This window comes from Agelaius tricolor, unplaced genomic scaffold (genome assembly GCF_023055355.1).
Source record: "Agelaius tricolor isolate 1412-34295 unplaced genomic scaffold, bAgeTri1.0.p SCAF_50, whole genome shotgun sequence".
In the NCBI taxonomy this organism is placed as follows: Eukaryota; Metazoa; Chordata; class Aves; order Passeriformes; family Icteridae; genus Agelaius; species Agelaius tricolor.
The window spans coordinates 2,953,390-2,977,303 of NW_027269310.1; the positions used below are offsets into that span (position 1 = coordinate 2,953,390).

At 46.6% G+C, this 23,914-nt stretch overlaps 1 protein-coding gene across 6 annotated transcripts in view; it reads right to left on the reverse strand.

The window, feature by feature from the left end:
• Window positions 1–1,571: 1,571 nt before the first annotated feature.
• The window catches only part of LOC139604409 (acidic leucine-rich nuclear phosphoprotein 32 family member B-like), a 47,070-nt gene continuing 24,727 nt past the window's right edge, over window positions 1,572–23,914 (reverse strand). For 4 of the 6 annotated variants that reach the window (XR_011683960.1, XR_011683963.1, XR_011683964.1 and 1 more), the window contains 2 exons: window positions 16,777–16,941; window positions 9,126–15,494 (listed from right to left, as the gene is read on the reverse strand). Coding sequence is in view for 1 of the 6 variants with exons in the window: in XM_071455573.1 (XP_071311674.1) it covers window positions 16,935–16,941 (7 nt within the window). In the remaining 5 variants the exon portion in view is untranslated. Of the gene's footprint in view, window positions 3,983–9,125; window positions 15,495–16,776; window positions 16,942–23,914 lie in introns of those variants that run through there. The other 2 variants (XR_011683961.1, XR_011683962.1) reach the window with 2 other exon arrangements.

Consider the following 23,914-nt stretch of genomic DNA (forward strand, 5'->3'; position numbering starts at 1 on the left):
TGGCTGGGCTTTGTCCCCAGCCCTGTCCCTGCAGGCATGGCTCACCTAGGCATCCAGAGAGGCAGCCAGGCGCTTCTGCCGCAGGAGAGCCCACAGCTCTTCAGCCACAGGGGGCTGGGGACAAAGGCAGCGTTAGAGACACACTGGGGGCACTGGGCTGCACTGGGAGGCAGGGGAGAGCAGGGGGGCCTTGGGGAAGGGGCAGTGGGAGCAATGGGGTGCAGGAGCTGCTGTGCTGCTGCCCAGAAGCACTGGGCTCCTGGCCAAGAGGCACAGCTGGGGCAGGGGCTGCATCCTGGCTCATCCAGGGGGTCCTGGGCTGACAGGGATGGGAATGCAGCAGGGCCCTGGGCAAAGGCTTCCCTGGGGAGCAGCCCTGGGGCAGGGCATTGTCTGGGCTGTCAGGAGGGGTGCACTGGGCTCTGCTGGGACAGACAGGGATGGCCTGGGCTGTGATGATCAGGCAAGGGGAGGGTCTGACAGTGGCAGAACTCGTGGTACCCACCAGAGGCGTCTCCAGGACCGCGACATTGTCTAAATCCAACTGCAGAGAGACCAGGAGACCTCGCTGGTCACTGGGATGTCCCCGGTGCCAGCAAGGGATGGGGAGAAACCACCGCCCCCCAATTCCCTGAGGGGATGCCCTCCCATGCCAGCCGCCCACTCACCTCCCGGAGATCATCTTGGGTTCCTTCCAGGAGTGCCTGGAAAGGAGAACAAAGGCTGGGTCTGGACTGGACCTTGTGGGGCTGGGGGGGACACGGGTGCAAGGAGCAGGGCGCAGGCAGAGGGATGGGAATTCAGGGCCTCCAAGGAGATCTGTTTGAGGTGGGGGGAGACCCAAAGACACTGATCTGGGGTCACTTGAGGGCCCAGGGGACAGGGCTGGGGGTGTGGAAGGAGCAGGGTGTGAGGTACAGGGGAGGAGAAAGGAATTGAGGTGTAGGGACATGGGAGTGCAAGGGAGGGGCTTGGTAGGGACAGAAGAACGAGGACAGGTGGGGACAAAACCAACGGGACTGGGAGATCATTGGAGTATGGGGGGTGAGCCAGAGAATTCTATAGGAGGACCCTGCTACAATGGCCAGGAAGAAAGGCAAAGGACTGAGGGGGGGACAGGGAAGGAAAGGGCTCAGGAATGGTCAGTGGGAGGGCGTGTGGGGACCCTGAATGGGACACGGAGGAGGGACCAAAAGGGTGGGATGGGAGGCCAGAAAGAAGGGCAGGATGTGGGGACAGCGTTTGGCTGGTGCCTCACCTTGGCCTGTGCCGGGGCGCACAGCAGGATGGAGAAGAGCAGGGCCACGCTGAGCACAGCCACCTTCATCTTCCTCTTGCTCTGGACAGTGCTGCCTGAGGCTGCAGCAGGTGAGGAGCACCTTTATCTCTGCCGGGACTCCTCCCTGCACCTTCCCTGCCAGCCCCCAGGCCAAAGCCCGGCTTGGCACAGCCCCCAGCCCTGGCCACAAGCCCAGCCCTGGCACAGAGTCCACCCCACCCCACCTGTGGCACGGATCCAGCCCCCTTGCCCAGCATCTGTTGGATCGGCGGAAGTAATGCAGCACTCAATATGAGTGATCAGCAAGTCTCCAAGTTTATTGAGATAGTTCACATATATTTATATTGGTGTTAATGAAGCTTATACATATTGCAAAGCTGAGCTCATTATTGGTTAATTATTTATCGGTCAACCATGCCTACTACTATATTCTTATGGTTATTTTCTTACTACTTCTACATTCTTGTGTTTATTCTGCTGAAACTATCCTCATATTTTTGGCAAAATATCCTCTCCTCTATTCTGTTGTTGCACCAAGGGCACAATGTCCTTGTCAGTGGTTGGACACTGACTGCTGAATCCTAGACTTGCCTTCTTCTAACTTAGCCAACGGTATCATGTCGACGTGACCTTTCTCAGCTAGGCAACTGTCCACAAAGCTCTCCACATTTCCCCCGTTTTTCTGCTGAACAAGCATGGTCCGATTAAATGCAGCAGATATCATCTTTTGCACCATGTTCTGTAGGCACATGCAAAAGCATGGCAAAATTAATACTACCAACAAAGCTATAATTCCCACGATAATGCTGACCTTAACAGTAGAGCGTAACCATGATCCCAGGCCTAATGATTTGAGCCATCCATCAATACCAAGGCCCGATTCTACCTGTAGGTTTCTAGTTAACTCCTGCAACTCAGAGAGTTGGGAGTGAATGGACTGTGAATTATCAGAAAGATTCATGCAACACATGCCCTCAAATTCTTCACAACCATGGCCTTGTGCAAGTAAAAGAAAATCAATTGCAGCTCTATTTTGAAGTGTCGCATGGTGAATAGAATCAACATCAAGCAAAAGGCTAGAAAGTGCCAAAGAGGTGGCATTGGTTTGCTTAGAAAGCCAACATCTTATATGTTTAAAATAGCATGAGCACCTGCTGCTGATACCCCTGGAGTCAAGAAAGATGCTGCAACTATGGCCCCTAGGGACCAGAATTTTACATCATCCCTGCAGTCTGCAGCAAATGCATGAGCCATTCATTTATTGCGACGATGGTGGTGGCTCATGTTTAGTATCATGGACGTGTTGGCTGTAAGTAGAGACAGCTGTCCAATTGTATACAGTCCCCCGTGCAGCATTGATGGGATACCGGGCCAAGCACAGTCCCCACATATCAGGAAGTATCCTGCTGGCAATTGAATAGGGTCATTTGATGAGATTGACACTTTCTTTGTGGTATAATTGCACCAGGCTGTTGCATTATGGTAGACAGCCATGCTGGAAGTTACAATATTGGAATGGTTCTTGACTGGCAGCTGGCTTCTATGGTTAAAATGAATATATGCATCTGCCATCACTGAACCTAACAGCTCCAATTCTTGGGGTTCCTGCGGTGCTATGGGAAAAAAGGAAACCCATTGATCCCAATTATCCACACTTGCCCTAGCACTGTTGACTCTACAGGTGGGTACATGTGAGGGGCATGGCCAGGAGTCTGCTGGTAACCCAACCAACCAGATTGTAAATGGATTGCCAGGAGAAGATAATGACAGGCAAACAGCCTCCTGTTTAGTTAAGGTTGCCAGGGTGACCCCTATGTTAGTCTTGGGCTGAAGTGGGGCCCATGCTTGATGGTCTGCACTGTCCGCAAAAAGGTCAAAGATTAGTATAGTAATAGCATAAGGTCTCCATGTCACCCTGATTTTTCCAGGCACTGCTGTGAACCACCCAGACATTTTGGAAACAAACATGTTTGTCACAAACCTTTAAGAATATATCTTTTTTCTTTTTCTCTTTTTCCCTTCTGATCTGCCTAGATTTAACCTCTTTAGGTTTCTCAAACAATCATCCCACGCTCGGTTGGGATCTTGACCTCCTGAAATAGGACCTATTACACTTTACTGTGACAGGGGAATACCCTGACCACACTTAGACTGTAAAATACATGACTGAGATTGCCCTAAAGTGCATTTGACTAAATGCTGGGTTTCCCACCTAAACCATGCAAGGATTATCTGTTCTGGGGATTCATACAACTGTAACCCTTGGTGGCTAGGTAGCTTTGTAAATGCTTCAAGTTCTCTTTGCCAGGAGTTGAACTGTTAATAGAAATCACAGCTCCTGCACCACGATTCAGGTAATTAGGACTGATGCACCCACTTAGTTTCCAGACAACCCCCGCAAAAAAGCCGTATCTATGCAGCACAATGTCTATTATGACACTTAATACAAGCTAAAATCCTAGGCCCTCTAGATTCAAATGTAGAAAGCGCTGAAAGCAAGCTTAATATATCATCAACAGATTTGCACTGATCAACTGCTTGGTTGATGGCAAAACTACACTGTCCTTACAGTTTAAGAAGTATCGGTCGAAGGATGATCAAGAGCTTCGTCTCCACTCGCTGACGATCCTCTTCGCTCAGGTGATCGAGGTGTTCCATCAAACACAGCTGCTCGGGTCCATTTAGCAGGTACCTACAGAGATCCTGTAGGGGTAGAAACACAAAAATACCCATGGCCCCAGTATAACACCTTAGCAGGACCTTGCCATTGTCCTGTTTTAGGATCTCTGTATCTTACCTATACATCTTGCTTCACACCATCTTTTTCTTGTACATAATGACGAATTAAAGCAGGAACTTTACTTTCCCCAAAAACACACAAGTGATTCAAAACAAATAAACACTTTAACAATCTTTCTTGTGACTCTCTGATATCTGTGTATTTACTCAAATATCTTTTCAAGGTACCATTTGCTCTCTCTACGATCACTTGCCCTGTAGGAGAATTAGGGATGCCTGTCACGTGTTCTATTCCCCACATTTGCATGAATTGCTTTATTCTTTTGCTACAGTAAGCAGGCTCGTTATCTGTCTTGATGCGCTGTGGCACTCCCATTACTGCCAAACAACTACTGAGATGTCTCTCCACCTGCCCTGCTTTCTCACCCGTTTGTGCTGTGGCCCATATAAAATGACTATAAGTATCTATGGTAACATGCACGTACTTCATCCTTCCAAACTCAGCAACATGTGTGACATCCATTTGCCAGGTCTCATTTGTGTTCAGCCCTCTTGGGTTAACTCCCAGACCTAACCCGCAGCCCCCATTATGATGACTACATATGGGACAGGCTTTGACTATTGCCCGTGCCTCCTCCATAGAGATCTGAAATTCTCTATGGAGGCCTTTTGCATTTTGGTGGAACATGGAGTGTGCCACTCTGGCCATAGTCTGCCTGGGAATTGGAGTCGCTTGTGTGATTGAGACTAGCTTATCTGCTCGCGCGTTACCTTCTCCTAGACCAATCTCCCATTTGTGACTTCTGATATGGATAACAGAGAAAGAATGCTTCCTCAGCTTAATTGCCCTCTGCAACTGTATAAACAGTTCATGCAACCTCCTGTTTTGAACCTCTTTTATAGAGGCATCCTCTATTCATTCACACACTCCTGTAACATACAAAGAATCTGTCACTATGTTGAGAGGCCCAGAAAAGTGCATCATGGCCCATACAACAGCCAATAGCTCCATCGTTTGTAAGGTATCCATCTCGGTAGCTTGGAGTGTTTGATGATGCCATTGTCCTTTTTCCTGCCAGGTCACTGCAGCGGTTTTGGATTTTCTTCCCGCATCCGTATAAACAGTTCTAGCATCCGATAAGGGCTTTAGTGATCTTTTTGGGCATTGAATCCAACTCCACTGTCCTATCCAATTCAATGGTATATTGGGAATATCATCAGTGGCAATTATGCTACCGGCTCCCAACAGAGCCTCTTGTAATTCCATACTGTTTGTCAGGTACCAGGTCAATGTACCCTTCTTCATTGGTATCCGTATCTGACCAGGTTCCTTTCCCATACTCTGTAACGCCCGTTCACGACCCTTTTTCAGCAAATCAGCCAAAATTTCAATTTTTTGAAGAAGGGTTTTATGCTGTTGGAGTGGAGGAGATATCCATTCCAAAGCCCATACCTCCCCTGTTTTTCTGTCTTGCTGAGTAAGCGCACCCAGTAAAAATTTAGTTCCACACCAAACTGTCAGCTGTATAGGGATGTTAAGATCACGTCTCTGAACACTGCCTTGTGTCACACAGTCCAGTATCTGTTGAAGTGTCTTAACCTTCTCAGAGGTTATATGGACATGCTGTGCTGGATCAGTTCCTTTCAGTAAAGGTCGAAGTTCATCTAATAGTTCATTAGGGATGCTTACAATAGGGTGCAGCCATTGTAGATCGCCAAGTAACTTTTGAGCATCATGAAGTGTATGTATTTTAATATTTAATTGCAATTTCTGGGGGCTTACAATTTGATCAGTAAGTATCCATCCTAAATATCTCCAAGGTGCAGATAATTGAATTTTTTCAGGAGCTACATCTACTCTATGTAGTTTCAGGGCATCATGTATTTTTTGAATTTGTTGACCTGTAAAAGGTTGTGGCTGCGCAAATAAAATATCATCCATATCATGATAAATGATTGTTTCAGGCCAGGCCTGCCGCAAAGGTTGTAAAGCATTGTCAACACACAGTTGACACAAGGTGGCGCTGTTGCGCATGCCCTGGGGAAGATAAACCCATTCAAATCTCTTGTCTGGCTCTTCCCTGTTTAGAGCTGGCACAGTGAAAGCAAACCTCCGAGTGTCTCGAGGGTGAAGAGCAATAGTAAAAAAACAGTCTTTAAGATCAATAATCAAAAGTGGCTAGTCCCTTGACAACATGGCCGGATTAGGTAATATTGGTTGTAAGGCTCTCATAGGCTCTATTTGTTCATTTACAGCCTGCAAATCATGTATTAAGCGATACTTCCCCGACTTCTTTTTAATAACAAAGATAGGGGTATTCCATGGACTTGTTGACAACTGTAAATGACCTTACTTATATTGTTCATGTACTAGTATGTGAACTTGTTCCAGACTTTCCCTTTTTAGCGGCCACTGCTTAACCCATACTGGAACGTCTGTGGTCCAGGTTTATGGGATTGGGAAAGTCCACGCAATGGCCATTAGCACAAAGGGTTCTCATTTGTCAGTACTACTCCCATTTGAGCCAAAATGTCCCAACCAATAAGGCATTGTACAGTAGGGGGCAAAGGTACAATTGATAAAACACTCCACAAAGTTTTTCCATCAATAGTTACAGATAACATGGGTGATTTTCTTGCAAGTGTTAGGCCTCCAACCCCAGTATCTGGCACTGTTGTTGACTGCAATGGCCAGTTGTGGGTCCAGAAATCTGGACTAACAATGCTGGAGTCTGCTCCAGTATCTAATAATCCTTCCAAGGTTTGCCTCACACCCCGATACTCCATTATTACACTGCGCTTTGGTTGATCATTCACGTTCATTGTTAATAAAGTAAGTCCTCCAGTGGAACTAAATCCTCGCTCCCCTCTCAACTGTGTTTGATGAGGGGCTAAAGTTTTAGCCATTTGTTCCAAAGGAACCAATTGAGCTATCCTTTGTCCTTTCTCGATTTGTATAGGTGGAAAAAGAGTATGCACCACAACACAAATTTCCCCTGTATAATCAGCGTCTATTACCCCAGGTAAAACAAATAATCCCATCATGGTAGCCGAGGAATGACCCAGAAGTAAAGCTCCCATAGGCAATCCATCAATAATGATTGGTCTCTTTATTCCAGTCGGAACCTGTTCCGGTTGGATGGTCATCAAGATTACTGCTGCTGCGGCTGCTACGTCCAATCCGAGGCTCCTGGCGGTGGCTGGTTGGAGGGAAGCTGGGCTGAGGTGTTGACAGCAGCTACTTGTGTCTGGGCACGGCGGCTGGTGGATGCGCTGGCTTTCCCATTTTCCAAGCGGTGTCGGCAGGCTCCGGTGTTGTGGGTGTCCAAGCGACAATTTTGGCATCAGGCAGACACTGGCTTCTTGACAGGCCTGTCGCCTGTGTCCTATACCTCCCCACCGGTAACATTTGAATCGGCCAGTAGATAGAGCCCGTGGAGTATTTGTTGCCGCTGCTTGTAGGGGGGCAAGAGCACCTAACACCTGACTCTGTGAGGCTTCTGCCTGTTTTTGTGAAACTTCTGCCTGTTTTTGTAATCCTGCTCCTAACTCCTTAATAGCATCTACTAACATTGCTTGAGTCCCTATGGGCACATTTGCCAATCGTTCTAAAGCTTCTTCTATAGACCAATTAGCTCCTAGGGTATTAAATATGTTCTTTGTAGTCTGATTACTGTTCTGAACGGCGCATTGTTTCAACAAAGTACCTTTCATGAAATCTGGGACTCCTGCTTGCTCAATATCATTGGCTACCTTATCTATAAAAGCTCCAAATGATTCATCTCTTCCTTGCTTTATTCCCATATAAGAAGGAATTCCCACTGGCTCTTTTATCCTATCTATAGGCAACCGCACCAGACGCATAGCCTCCCGACACTTATCAGGACTGATTAACGCCTGTGCTTCTGTCCGAAGAAAAGGCCCTAGACTTATTAACTCCTCTGGGGTTACCCCATGTAATGGGTCGCCTGGCTGCCGTATTGCTGCTACACATTCCTGACAGAATGACTGCCAGTGTGCATTAAATAAGAGCTGCTGATGCTGAGTGAAGATAAGCTTCGCTATTCCTCTGCAATCAGCCGGCAGCAAAACTTTAGTCCCCCAGATATAATCAATCATTTGTTTAGTGGGCTCACCAGTTACCCTAACTTGACTAACTGTGGACCGTAACTGCGACAACAACTTCCAGTCTAGAGCAGTTATTGTTGCTTGAAACCCACCCCCTGCTACAGGAGAATATATCACTGGACAAGCAACATCCATAGCTGATTTTATAGCTTCCTCATCCCCTGTATCCATGATATTTTTTGCTACTGCTGCCTATGCTTCCCTTCACTCTCATGCAATGGCCCCCACTAGGTCACTTTCTGACCTAGGGATCGGCTCATTACTAGGAGGAGGAGAGTTTGACACAGGCAGTGTGGACGGTGCTGTTGTAGCACATGCAGGGGGTGAGCTGCTGCTTGAAGCAGGAGCCGATGTTGGTGGCAAAATGACTTTGGATGTAGCAGGGGGTAAAGGACAATTAAACCAGTCCCCATAATCCTATTCTTTTCATGCGCCACGCTAGCGTGCTTAGCAGCCTTTTCTTCTGCCTGATATTGTAATAACTCATCATGCACAACTCGCCACAACTTTCCCAACTTTTTTGCAGTTTTATCATCATCTATGACTGCCTCCCACAGCTTGTCCCCAAATTTGCGCCACTCTGTCAACTCATGTACTGTACGAGGATTTTGAAAAACTCCCTGTTCATACCCATAAGCTAACAACCCAGGAAGCTCTTTCTGCAAATCTATGCCCTTAAACTGACACTTTTGTAAAAAGCAAGTAAATAAATCATATGCTGCTTGCCTTTCTCTATGCATTTTAAAAAAGTCAGCGCACTGTTGCAGCCCTACAAGGTCTCGGCAGCACGTATCGACCGGGCTCTCCATTGAGGTCACCCAGGGCGTGGCACTTTCCCTTTTTCAGCGGTGCTTTCGTTGTCCTTGCTGCGACAGGACCTGAACTCCTACACCGATCCACCGTGGTTGCCGTTGCCAGTATCACGTTGCGGGATCACCATTTGTCGGGTCAGCGGAAGAAATGCAGCACTCAACAAGAGTGATCAGCAAATCTCCAAGTTTATTGAGATGTTTCAGACATATTTATATTGGTGTTAATGAAGCTTATACATATTGCAAAGCTGAGCTCATTATTAGTTAATTATTCATCGGGCAACCACGCCTACTTCTCTTTTCTTATAGTTATTTTGTTATTACTTCTACATTCTTGTGGTTATTCTGCTGAAACTATCTCCATATTTCTGGCAAAAGTTCCTCTCCCCCATCCTAATGTTGCAGCAAGGTCGCATCAGTGATTGGACACTGACTGCTGACTCCTAGACTTGCTTTCTGTAAATCTTAATCAGCGGTATCATGTCTACGTGACCTTTCTCAGCTAGCCAACTGTCCACAAAGCTCTCCACACATAGGGCCCCGCAGTGTCATAATGGTGACTTGATTCCATGGGTTCCAGCAGTGTCACAATGGCCCCTTGATTACAAGAAGACCTGCAGTGTCACACTGGCCCCCAGGTTCGAGGGGGTCCCACAATGTCACAGTGGCCCCCAGGTGTCATAAGACCCCGCAGTGTCACAATAGTCCCAAGGATTCCATGAGGCCTTGCAGTGTCACAATGGTCTCCGTGGTTCCCCAGGCCCCACATTGTCACATGATTCCTCTGTTCCATGAGCCCTGCAATGTCACAATGGACCTTTGGACCCTGGGGCTTTGCTGTGTCACAATGGTCTCCTCTGGCTCCACAGTATCACAATGGACCATTGATGACAGGAGGCCACTCTGTGTCACCCTGGAGCTTTGGTTCCATGCAGCCCTGCAGTGTCACAATGGTCTCCTTTGGTTGCTCAGTGTCACAATGGACCACTGATGACATGAGGCCCTGCAGTGTCACAATGGACCTTTGGTTGCATGCAGCCCTGCAGTGTCACAAAGGCCTCTTGGTTTCATGAGGCCCCACAATATCACAATGGTCCTCTTGGTTCTGTGGGGACCCCCAGGGGCACAATGGTCTCCATGATTCCATGGTGCCCTTCAGTGTCACAATGGTCTCTGTGATTCCATGGTGCCTCTCAGTGTCACAATGGTTCCTTGGTTCCATAAGGCTGTAAAGTGTCTTAATTGTCTTTGCATGGTTCCATGAGGCCTTGCAATGTCCCAATGAACCTTTGCTTCCATGGAGTCTTGCAGTGTCACAATGGCCCCTTGGTTCCATGACACCCCAAAGTGTCATAGTAGTCTCCATGGTGCCATGAGGCCCCCTGGTGTCACAATGGACCCTTGATTTTATGAGGCCTCTCAGTGTCACAATGATCCCTAAATTCCATGGAGCTACACTGTGTCAGTACAGTCCCCTTGGTTCCATGAGGCCCAGCAATGTCACAGTGGTCCCTTGGTCTCAAAGTTTCCACAGTGTCACAATGGTCCCTTGGTTCCATCACCCTGTCCTGGTGCATTCCCCCCTGCCCTTCTCAGGCCACCCTGCCAGCTGAGAAATGCTCCTTGGGCCTCAGCCTTGGCCAACAGCCCCTGGGCTCAGCTCCTCTGCAGCTCATCACAAACACTGTCTGCTCCAGGCACTGCTGCTGCCCAACCAGCTCCTGGTTCCTTTAGCAGCAGCCCTGGGAACTGGTTTTGTTCCCTCAGTGGCACAACATCCCTGTTCTCACCCTGCCAAAGAAAGCTGTTGGTGCCCAGTGCGGCCAGGATGAAGCATTGCTGGGACTGAAGCCCCTCTCTTGGGGCCCTGCAAACAGCGCTCCAAAAGGAGCCCTTGGAGCTCTCCTGGGCCAGAGACTCCCTCTGAGCGGGGCCTCTCCCAGCCAGGAACTCTCCCGTTTGCTGCACTCGGGGATCCTGAACAAGCACAGAGCCTGGGCCGATCCCCCCACTCCTCCAGGCTCAACCCTTTGCCCGCTGGGGAGATGCCAAAGCATCAGCAGTGAGCATTCCCTGCCCTCAGGGGAATTGCTCCCAGGTGCCTTGCACTGACTCTTTGTGGCTGTGTGCACACAGGAGTGCCTGTGCTGGGGAAATGTGGCAGAAATGCTGCTCTCTGAGGGCTTGGAGTGCCTTGCATAGCTGAGTCAGTCAGGCCTGTAGGGAAGGTTAAATCACAAGGTCTAAGTGAAGTTAAATGCTGCTAAGAGTTGTTCTTAGTTGCTAAGTTGTTACCTTCAATATAAGTTATCAGCTAAGTTAAATATTCTTAAGTGTTATTCCTCTGTTAAATTGCTAAGTCATAGTTTTAAGTTAGGTTAAATGCTGTTACACTCTGCTCTTTTGCAAATTTGTGGAGTTGAAAGTATCAGTTAAGGTTAAGGTATAAGTTAAGTCCTGTTAACTTTGAGCTCTGTTAACCTTTTAGGCCATATTCCTTTTATCCTTGCCCTCACTGTCCTTGTGTCACACACACACACAGAGGGACAGTTCTCGGTTCATTTCTGGTTTGACTGCCTGGATTCTGTTTGGTTTTGTTGTTGCTTTGTTTCCCTGGTGTGTCTGAAGTGTCCAAGCAGGAGCAGAGTGACTCTTGCCAAGGAACTTTGTGCTGCTGCCCTTAATATTAAATCTGTTTTTTGCTGCTCCCTTGCTGGGGATTTTTTCAGGGCTCTCAAGGCCTCGTTGGTAGCTGGGTGAAGGAGCCCTGGCCCAGGCTCTGGCCCTGGGGGACACGGGGACGCTGCCAGGGGGTCCCTGTCCCCCTGTGCCACCCCCAGGGCCCTGGCCCCTGTCCCCGTGTGTCCTAGGGTGACGTTATGATGCTTGTATCCCCATTCATGTGTTCTGTTTATGCTGGCTGTTATGTTCTGTGACTTTAAGACTGGCTCTGAAGAGTGAAAGTTTTGTTTGGCTTTTCTTATCAGCCTGGCGGGACACAGAGACAGGGCAGTACATAGTGCTGCTTTTGCTTTTTTTGCTTTTGCTTTTCGCTTTTCTCTCTCACTCTTGCTTCTTCCTTGCTTCTGCTTGCTCTTGCTTCTGCTCATTAGCTAGTTTAGCTAAACAGTCCAAATTTCTTCCTAGACTGTTTCTTCTTTCCTTTTTTGAACCAGCTTGAACCTGCTGCGGACTGGGACCTGGGAGCACCGAGAGTTTGCACCTTGTGGCCTGCAGCAGCTACCCCAGCTCAGGATGGACTGATAACAGAGCGACCACCTCCAAGAGAGACTTTCTGAATTTGTCATCTTTTTTCAGAGTGGTGAAAGAGTGGTGTCACCTGGCATTTTTCATTTTGTATGCTGGGGGGTGCTGTGCCTATTAAATAAACAGGTTCTTTCCCCTTCTCTCCGAGTAATTCTTCCCAAACTGGTTTAGGGGAGGGGCCCCCCTTTGGAGATTCTCTACCAAATTTGCCCTAAACCAGGACAAAATTTGGTGCCCAATGCGTGGGGCTCGAGAGAGAGAGTGAAAAAACCCTGTTTTTAATGTATTTTGGCTGCCCTTACTCTGTCTTCATATATAGCAGTTAATAGCCATGTTTTCTGAGTTCATAATGTCTATTGGGGTGAAGGTTTGCATGCATTTCTGGTCCCTAGGGTTTTTTGAGATCTTAATACCTCTATGGTCCCTAGGTTTATTATCTTATCCAGAAACAGCTCTAGTATTGTCCCTAATAGGTAGTTTTTACAGCAGAGGGGCAGTGACCACAATAGCTCTCCTGCTGGGCTTGGTGGTAATGATTTGTAAGGAGTTTATAAACATGCTGGGGTCTGCTCCAGGTATGAATGGTTAATGGCTATGGTTATGCACCCAGTTTGTTAGAGGAGGAGCAGGGGAGGAGGTTTTTCAGCCTTTGTTTTCCTTCTTCTCCTCTGAATCTGTAGCATCGCTATTGGAGAATGTTCAGATTCCCCTGAATGTTCAAGAGACCATCTTTCTGGTATTCAATCTGGTAAGCTTCCTCTATACATCTGCTGCTTCTCCAGAATGAGGGCTGAGATTTCTAGACGGGCTGATGAGACCCCTGACTCAGGAGTAGACCCAGGCGTGGAACATCCTGAGTGGTGTGGGAAATGGGAGGATATGGGCCAAATCTTGAAGGAATTCTCTGACCCTATAGTCTGGGACTTTCCCCATGAACAAATTCAGAACCCAACTGAGGTGGGGAAATACCTGAAAGAGAAGTAGCAGGATGAGCCTAAGGAGAAAAAGATCATTACAGTGAACTGGGCCCTGGCTTGTGCTTATCACACACTGCTAGATACTGTCGGGCAGCAGACAGAGGCAGGGGGGGCAGGGAGATAAATCAGCAGCTATCCCAGTCCCTCAGGCTGCAGCCAACACCCCAGGCTCGAAGCCAGCAGCCAAACCAGACAGTGAGCCTAAGCCAGCAGCTAAACCAATGGCTGCTGCTACCAGTACTAGAAGCGGAAAGTGCACGGCCAAGACTGATCAGCCAGTGGATGATGATGATGATGATGCAGGAGAAGGAACCTCAACACTTCCTGACATAAAATCAGGAGTCAAAGCAGCAGGCACAAGATCAGAAGCCAATATTGAGTCCTTTTCCCTGAAGGACCTTCGTGGCCTACAGAAGGATTACACTAGAAGACCTGATAAATCCCTAATTAGTTGGTTAGTCCATCTTTGGGATGCTGCAGGTGGGGCTACAGTTCTGGATGGCACTGAATTTGGGATCCTTGTCACATGATCCTGTCATCGATCAAGGAATGATGAGGGGGGCTAACCCTCACAGCCTCTGTTATGAGTAGAAAAGTTGTCCATTTTTTAAAAAAAGTTGCAGAGTTAACAGGTTAAACCAATTGCTGCTAAGTTGGAGTTTTAACTATTTGTTGTTAATAATTTCATGTTGGAATCACCTGTTGTTAATTGTTTTTCTTTAATTACCTGTTGTTGATAGTTAGAAATACCTCTTTGTCAAGTATCACCCTGCTGCTTCCTGGAAAATGGCACCCAAGACTGTGATGAGGAGGTGACATCGGGGCTGGTATGCAAATGTGGAAACACCTCACCAAATCTAGCAGGGAAAACCCCTAAAACAATGAGCCACCATGGACTTAAGAGATCTAAGTGATGTCTAGGGGTGAGGAACTGAATCCAGTGTCTGCTAAGATCCTTTTTACCTTTCACCCTAACCTAAAGAATGTCAGCTAGAAAGAGGACCTCAAATGTCAAACTGAAAAACAGGAATTTCCTTGTGCTCTCATGAGGACAGAAGCCCCAGCTCTGCCTGCAAACCTGCAGACACAACTGCACTCTTCCTCCTCCTCCGTGCCACTCCTGGGAGCAGTGGCAGTGTGTGCGTGACCCGTCGGTTCTCCCTACCCAAGCTGATTTTCAAAAAAGGCATTGAAAAGGAGTAAGATCTCCTGCCCTATTTATTTCAGCTGGGCACTCATCCAGGATGGCCACGCCTGAAGAGGACACCAGGACTGGGATGGCTGCCCACTCTGGACCCCCAGGACAGCTGGCTATTAGGATCAGAGAAGATCGGCTTGGGACCAGTGACGCGGAGGAGCACCGGACTGGTGAGAGTATCCGGCAGCAGGAGCAGGGGGCGAGCGAGTGGAGTGTGAGTGAGACGAGGGCCGGCAGCTCGGATCCTCGGAGCGAGTGGGGACCTCCCAGTACCGCAGTCCTGGACTCCCACAAGGGGGCCAGCCAGGAACGGGGGCCAGCGAGTGGGATTGGTGGTGGAGGCACCTCCTAAGGGGTAAAGAGGGCCCCCCCTCTGGGCATGCAGAAAAAATAGTGTGTGAGTGGCACGCAGCCCAGAAGTCCTGATGCGTAAGTCCTAATGAGGGGAGTTAGGCAATTTAGAAAATCAGGCAGTTTTTGTTTTTAAGTCCTGATGAGGGAGGTCAGGCATGAGTCTTGGTGAAGGAGGCCAGGGTCTCGAGTTTTTAAAGTCCTGATATGTAAGTCCTGGTGAGGGAGGTCAGGCAAACTAAAAATCAGGCCACTGTTTTTGTTTTAAGTCCTGACAAGGCAGGTCAGGTAAATCACAAGTCCCGAGAAGGATTCGGGCAAGTCCACAAGTCCTGCAGGCAAATTAAGTCCTGACAAAGGGGTCAGGCACAAGTCTCAGCGAAGGAAGCTGAGGTCTCCGCACATGAAGTCCTGATATGTAAGTCCTGACGGGGGAAGTTAGGCAATTTAAGAAATCAAGCAGTTTTTATTTTAAGTCCTGACAAAGGAGGTCAGGCACAAGTCTCGGCAAAGGAGGCTGGGGTCTCGAGTTTTTAAAGTGCTGATATGTAAATCCTGACGAGGGAGACCAGGCAAACTAGAAATCAGGCAGTTCTTTTCTTTTAAAGTACTGAAGAAAGGGGTCAGGCAAATTTGAGTCTCGGTGGAGGAGGCTGGGACTTCTCAAATAGGATTTCTTTTGAGTTACCTGTCAGTACATTTCTTTTCAAGTAGAGGCACCTTTGTGATTTTTTTGTGGAGGCCTGAAAAACATGAGAGGACGTAATAGTAAGAAGAGAGGCAAGAGACTGAAGAATATACCCCCCCATAGTCCCTTAGTGAACTGCTAGAGAGATGGGATTTTATAGAGGCCACGGAGGGATTAGATAAAGTTAGGATGATTCACTACTGTTTAGAAGTCTGGCCAGAGTTAGATGTGCAAGGAGGATGGCCGTGGTATGGGACAAAAGACAAGTGGATGTGTCAACAACTGAGTCACTATCTGACAGCTCGGAAGGATACCGATCCCGAGCAACTATTATATGCAGCATGTTGGTTGAAGAGTGCTATCAGGGATGAAGGTGTGCAAATTTGTAAGGTGCAGAGGAAGGAAGAGGGGAATGAAGGAGGAGATGCTGGAGTTAGAGAGAGTAGTACAATGTGGTGTCGCACGTCCCAGCTAGATGGTGACGGGGGGGTGACAGTCCCCCTCTTTCGGGGCTCCACAGACTCTCAGCTACCAGTGGAGGCACAGCATGGAACAAAAGGGGCCACAGCACGGGCCTGGGTGGCACTGGGGTTCCTTTATGTGATGTTAAACTCCCTGAGTCCGGGGTCCCAGGCTACGAACTGGGGGCAAACAACAGCTTATAAAGGGGGGCAGGTCTCAAGGGAGGATACAATGTTCAGCTAATCAGGAGAACTGGGGGTGGGACACAAGGCAGGGAATATAAGGGAGGAAAACTGCTTGGGATAGGAGGGGTTAACAACTGGATGTGTGGGGGGAAAGGGGTTTGAAACTTGGCAGGGAAGTAGCTAAGTAACAACAGATAAGTTGACACCTGGCTCGATTAAATAACAAAGGCAGGTCGGGGTCACTCTAAAACAGGGGGAGAAATAACCCAAAAGGACTACTAAACAACAAATCAAACAATAAATGTGCCAAATAAAAAACACAACACAACAGGTGGGACCCCCTAGACTATTTGCCTCCTGGTGCTGCTCCAACTTATAATCCTCTTCCTCAGGCACCTCAAATGGCAGATCCGGCTTTTCCCCCGGCTGCCATCCCATTACTGCTTCCTCTAACTCCTTCTTCTACCTCTTTGGCTTCTCCTATGGTAGACCTGGTATCTCCCCTAGTAGCCACTCCCTCACCACCCCCTTTGGCTCCTCCAGTTCCTTCTACACCCCCACAAGTGCCTACTCCACCTGTTGCACTTTTCACCCCTTCTCCAGCTCCACTTAACAAGCACTCAGGCTCTTCTCCCCCTCCTATTGCTGTCCCTTTACCTCCCCCCAATTGGGAATCAAATGCCTCCTTACCTGGTAACCTCTTATCACCAGATACAGCTGTTGACCTACAGCAAGTCCAGGTTGATGCTTTTCCAGGTTTAGAGCAAATTTGTGAGAGAATCCCTCAAAGGAGCTCTGGTAGGAAAACAGATCCAATCGGCCCCTCCCCACAGCTGGTCCGGGAGAAATTACCTCCTTGGAGAAAAGTGGGAAAAAATTGTTTATTAAACAATAAAACCTAACCAGTATCAAACAATAAAATCCCTTGCCACTCCAAAAGAGATGACAAACTGAGAAAGTCCCTCCCTGGGTTGCAGCTCAGCTCACTCAGTCTCTGATCAGTCCCTCCAGTGCTGGAAATGTCGCAGGCCAGGCCCGGCCCAGTAGGCCACAGATGCAGCTGCCGATGCTCCCCTGGGTGTTCAGTCCAGAGCAGGTTTCAAGAGGTCCAAGGAAAAGGGAAAAAAACCAAGAGTCCAGGGAACTTCTTTGCCTCAGCTACCTAAAACTAACTAAAAGCAAAAAAGAGCTCTGTCCCGCTGTCTGTCCATCTGCAGACAACAACAGTCCAGGAGCAGGAACGTGGAGGAGTGAGTACAGTGTCTGAAAAAAACTGCCACTTCTTCTCTTCCCCCCCTTCACTCTCTGGAACACAAAGTGCAAAACTTATTATTCAACATAGACAGAATGAGACGACTGGGGATAAAAGCATCATATAGTCAACCCAGGACATGCTAATACCCCTCAAATGAGTAATTTTGTGTCTGGGGATGGGCCATACTGCAGTACCCGATCCAAGACCTCCAAGGTAGAGAGACTTTTTCCCCTCAGAGAAGTTCCTATGGCAGGAGTAGCGGGAGGTGTTTGCTTTGTGAATGCTCCTCTAACCGCTTCAGAGGTGAGAGGATTCAAGAAAGAGTTAGGGCATTTAGTTGAGGACCCTGTGGGCATTGCCAACCAAGTGGATCAATTCTTAGGTCCACATATCTACACTTGGGGGAAGATGAATTCCATTCTAAATATATTATTTTCCCCAGAAGATGTCCGGATGATTAGAGCTGCTAGCATAAGAATTTGGGAAAATGATAACCGTCCAGGACCCCAGGTGCCATCAGTGAACAAAAATTGCCACTAACGGATCCCAGCTGGAACCCTAATCAGGAGGAAGGGAGGAAGGCCATGATAGAATATAGGTCTTTGATAATTCGGGGGATCAGAGAATCAGTTCCCAAAGGAACTAATACCAAATTGGCATTTGAGGGTGCACAAGAGAAGGATGAAGCTCCTGCTACTTGGCTTAGTTGCCTAAAGCAGAACTTCCAATTGTACTCCAAAATAGACCCAGACACCACAGAAAGTCAGTGCTACTAAAGGTCCAATTTGTTACTAAATCTTGACCTGATATACGGAGAAAACTGGAAAAGATTGAAGATTGGCAAGAGAAGGACATTAATGAGTTATTGAGAGAAGTATTGAAGCTGTATTTAAGGAGGGAAGAAAAAAGAGCAAAGGCCAAGGCCAGCATCATGGTTGCGGTAGCTAGAGAAAGTGTGGGGGCAAGCAATTCTATCCCACAGTCCAAGGTAACAAAAGAGTGGGCAGGTCCACCACCAGGAGCAGGCAAGGATAGGCCAGTACTGTCAGGTACAAGAGGGATGGAGAGACCTCAAGTCCCTTTGAGTGAAACATGCTGCTATTGTTGCAGAGAGACTGGACACGTTAGGAGGCTTTGTAAAAAGCTCCGTCTCGATGAGGCAATAGCCAGGGAACAAGAAGCCTTAGAGAAGATTCTTAGAGGTGACAATTAGGAGTGTCAAGGGCTTTACACTTTAGAAGACCCAATGCAACATCTAGAAGAGCCCTTGGTAAACTTTGAGGTGGGACCCCTAAATGAGAAATTTGTATTTTTGGTTGATACAGGAGCAGATAAGTCCTGTCTCAACAAAGTACCAGAAGGTATGGAAATTGGGAAAAAATTTTGAGAGGTATTAGGGGCTGAAGGGAAACCATTTAGAGCCTCAGTGATTGAAGATGTAAAAATAATCAGAAACTCAAGACAGTGTAAAGCTAATTTTATTTACCTGCCTAAACTAGAAAAAAGTTTGTTAAGAAGAGATCTACAGGTTCATTTGGGGATTGGGATTGTCCCAAGAGAAGGGAGGATGGTGGTCCAGATAATGAAGTTATCCCAAGGGGATGTCACAGAGATAAACCCCAAGGTATGGGCTGAAGGGGGAAAACGGGGCCTGTTGGACATCCCGCCGCTAACAATAAAAATGCAAGATGGTGCATCACCCATATGGGTTAAACAGTATCCAATTTCCCTAGAAGGAAAGAAGGGGCTTGCCATAGTTATTGAACAACTGTTGCAAGAGGGAATTTGGGAACCCTGTATGTCACCACACAATACCCCTATAATGGCAGTGAAGAAAGCTGAAGGGAAATACAGGTTGGTACAAGATCTGAGGGAGGTCAACAAAAGGACCATTGCTAGACATCCAGTTGTGCCCAACCCGTATAGTCTCCTAAGCTGAATTCCAAGAGAACATGCTTGGTTCACTGTTAGAGATTTGAAGGACGCTTTCTGGGCGTGTCCTCTGGCAACAGAATGTAGAGATTGGTTTGCCTTTGAATGATAGGACCCAAGTACAAAAAGGAGATAACAGCTAAGGTGGACCCAATTGCCACAAGGGTTCACGGAATCCCCCAACCTCTTTGGACAAGCCTTGGAGGGTTTGTTGGAACAGTTTGTCCCTGAAGAGGAAGTACAGATCCTGCAGTCTGTTGATGACCTGATGGTGTCAGGGAAGAGAAAAGATCAAGTCAGAACAACTAGCATTAAGCTTTTGAATTTTCTGGGGGAGAAAGGACTAAAGCTTTCTCAAGAGAAGCTACAGTTTGTACAATCAGAAGTAACATACCTTGGGCACATAATAGGAGAGGGATAGAAGAAGTTAAGCCCTGACAGAATTTCAGGTATTTTATCTCTCCCAGATCCAAAAACAAAAAGGGATGTGAGAAAGCTCCTGGGCCTGTTCAGATATTGTAAGTTATGGTTGGATCTATTCACACAAAGTGTAAAATTTTTATGCAATAAGTTAGTAGCTCCAGATCCCATAATTTGGACAGCAGAAGATGATCAACAACTGGAGAGCCTAAAAGACAAGTTGTCTTCTGCCCCGGTCCTAAGCTTACCAGACCTCAGGAAGAGCTTTGATCTTTTTGTGAGTGCTGAAGGGGGTATAGCCTATGGTGTACTAACTCAAGAGTGGGGAGGCTGCAGAAAACCCGTGGCTTACATCTCCAAATTGTTAGATCCAGTGGCTAGAGGCTGGCCAGTTTGTATACAAACAGCTACTGCTATCCTGATAGAAGAGAGCCAAAAATTTACCTGACATGGGAAAATCAAAGTACATACTCCTCACAATCTTAAAACAGTGCTGAGCCAGAGGACTCAGTAGTGGCTAACTGATGCAAGAATATTAAAATATGAAATAATACTAATGAACACAGATGATTTAGAATTCACATCAAATGCCCTAAATCCAGCACAATTCTTTATGGGAGAGCCTATAGAGAATTTAGAACATGATTGAATTGATTAACCTCCAAACAAAAGTAAGAGAGGATTTAAAAGATCAGCCTCTAGCAACTGGAAGAATCTTGTTCATAGATGGCTCTTTGAGAGCAGTAGATGGAAAAATAACTTCAGATTATGCCATCATAGATGGAGAAACTTTACAAATTGATGAAAAAGAGAAACTACCCCCAAACTGGTCAGCCCAAAGTTGTGAAATATATGCCCTGAAAAGAGGATTAGACTTACTGGAGGGAGACCGGGGAACCATTTATACAGACTCCCAAGATGCATTTGGGATAGTTCACACATTTGGGAAAATACGGGAGGAGTGTGGATATCTAAGCTCAAAAGGAAAAAGCTTAGCCCATGAGAACCTGGTCAGGTCCATATTAGAATCTCTACAGAAACCAACAGAAATAGCGGTGGTCCATATGAAAGGGCACCAAAAAGGAGATAACCTTGAAGTTAGCGGAAACCGACTGGCTGATTGGATAGCAAGGGAAGCAGCTTTAGAACCAGGGGATCCAGTGAAAGTTTTTAAAGCAGAAACCACACCTGAGGAGGGAGAAAGAAGAGAGGAACCCATATTTAGTGAAAAAGAATTGAAGGCTATAAAAGATTTAAAGTTACACCAAGGGCAACGAGGGGAGTGGTTAACCTCAGATGGACGGGTGTTTTTAAACAAAGCACTTGCTCAGACAGTGCTAACAGAACTACATAAATTAACCCACTGGGGAGTCCAAGGATTATGTGATCATTTCCTAAGAAATAACCTATGCATAAGTCTGTGCATATATGACCTAGCAAAAGCAATTACAAAAGGGTGTTTAATTTGTCAAAAAGTAAACCAGAAGGTTATGAGAAAGGTAGCACCCGGAGGGAAGGAATTAACTCTAAGACCTTTCTAGGGCATACAGATAGATTTCACTGAGATGCCCCCAGTGCAAAGATACAAACACTTACTGGTTATAGTGGATCATCTCACCCATTGGGTGGAAGCATTCCCAGCTAAAAGGGAAACAGCAGCAAGAGTAATCCTGGAAAACATTATCCCCAGATATGGAATGGTGAACACCATAGACTCAGACTGAGGTCCACATTTTGTGGCCCAAACATTGCAAAATATAATTGGAGCTTTAGGAATAAAATGGAGATTACAAAGTCTGTGGCACCCCCAGAGTTGTGGGAGGGTGGAGTGGATGAACAAACCTCTCAAAAAGGTATTAACTAAATTGATCGAAGAAACAAAAATGAACTGGCTAAAGTGTTTGCCCCTAGCGCTTTTGCGCATCAGAACAAGACCTTGGTCTGACATAAGGATTTCACCTTATGAAATGGTGTTTGGACTGCCATTCTTGTTAACACCCTATAGCACAGGAGACTATCTGGAAGGAGAAGAGGCTACCAAAAAGTATTTAGAGATCATTAGAAGAACTCTGGAAGGACTTAGAAAAAGACGATAGCTTCCCAAAACTTCCCCTCTTGACACAAAAATTCATAACATTAACCCAGGAGATTGGGTTTTGATAAAATCATGGAATACGGGACCATTAATGCCTAAATTTGAAGGCCCCTTTCATGTACTCCTCATCACTAATTCGGCTGTGTGGACCAGAGAAAAAGGTTGGACTCACATTACAAGAATAAAAGGGCCAGTCTCACCCCCAGGTACGGGACCAGATTCGACAGGAGCTTCCTCCTCTGGCATTGGACCAGATTCCACACCACTCTCACCTCTGGGCACTGGACAAGAGTCAACCACATCACAAGTTAATTCACCTGAGTATACTGTTATAAAAGGACCAAAAGACTTAAAAGTTGACTCTCAGAAAGAGGAGTCAAAAAGACTGAACTGTATAGGAAAAGAATTGGTATCAGAGCCATAACATAGCTTAAAATGTTTCAAGACAGTTCTGTGTGTAAAATAAGTTTGTAAAAAGTTTAAGACTGTAAATAAGTAATTCTGTTGAAGTTGCCCCATTTTAGTTCCAAAGACTCCAGGTTAATCCTCTACAGAGCACTCCCCTAAGAGAAACCAAAATTAGTAGAGAACAGACCAAGAGAAGTTTAACCAGAGAAGCGGGTAAAAGAGACTCTAAAGAGATTGGAAGCTTCTTCTCAGTAAAGTTCCCCAAGAGGCAAGGCCGGGTGGGCAGGTCATGCAAGATGACCCATACTGGACTCTTGGGAAGGGTAGTAATGATGGCTTTCATTGCTGGTGGTGATCTGGGGAGCCCAGGAGAGCCGTGCAGTGAGTGCTACCAGCACCTCTATGAGGAGGAAGAAGTAAGCTCCTTGAGTCCAGAGAGTCCACACCAATTCTAACCCTAATTGTGTTAACCCCTCCCAATTGGTCCTTTGTCAAGAGGATGAGCAAATGTATTGGATGGCCTGGAATACTGACACTTTTAGGCAGCAACTCCTGGCAGAGTGCCCTGTAGGAGAAGCCTGGTTATGCTTTGAATGGGATGCAACTGAAGCAAGCCTGGTAGATCTGATCAAAGAGAAAGAGATAGTAAAAGCAATAAGAGAACAAGACCATTTAGAGATACCCTGAGGTAAGAATCTATTCATAGATTCAGTTTAAAAAATCAGCCACAAATTGAATCTAACTAATTGTTGGGTTTGTGGAAGTACCCAGATGACTGAAATTTGGCCATGGGAAGGGATTAGTCTAGGGCTATTGGAAATCTTAAATTGGATACAGAATAAGCCAGAATTTAGCGTTACAGAGGTGAAGGGAAAACAACAATGAAATCTGAAAGCAAGAATAATAAAAGAAAAAGGTATTTTAAGAAAAGGGAAGGGGTACAGTACGTGAGTAAGAAGAATGGTTTGTAAAAGGTATTTAGCAGTAAAGAACTCTGCTACCCAGTGGATCCCAAGAGATCCAAATTGATTTTGGTCTGTTGAGGAAAAAGAAGAGAACAAATGCATCCACCATGAAGAATATGAACTTTATGAGTGTGCTGAAAAAGAGATAAACCCCTTTTGGGGAATGAAAGAAATTTCTAAATATTGGGAATGCCCAACAAAAACTAGGAACACATTTTGGGGGGGGCCCTAAACACCTGTTTTGGATCTGTGGTACTACAGCATACACTAAATTGCCAGGAGACTGGTCTGGCAGTTGCACCATTAGAATGATAAAACCAGCTTTCTTTTGATTACCCAAAGAATCTGGATCAAGTTGAGGAGTTCCTATATACAATGATTTAAGAAAAACCAAACAAAGGAGGTGAAGCGCAATAGAAATTGGAAGAATCCAGAATTGTAAGAGCCAGGTTTGGACCCCAAGAAAAATTATCAAGACTTATGGCCCAGCCACCTGGGCTCAAGATGGGTCCTGGGGTTATCGGACCCCAATATCCAAGTTAAACAGAATCATCAGGCTTCAGGCAGTATTAAAGAGTGCAATCATTAGAAACATCTCAAACGAAATAAAAAAACCTAGCATATGTAAGTAACCAAGAACAGACTCCTGCACTTGATTCCAGTTGGGAGGATAACCTATGGGCTTTCAAAGGAAATTGGTGGAAAAAAGTAACTTTCTTCACTGTGTGTACACTTGCTGGTTTGCTCTTTTTA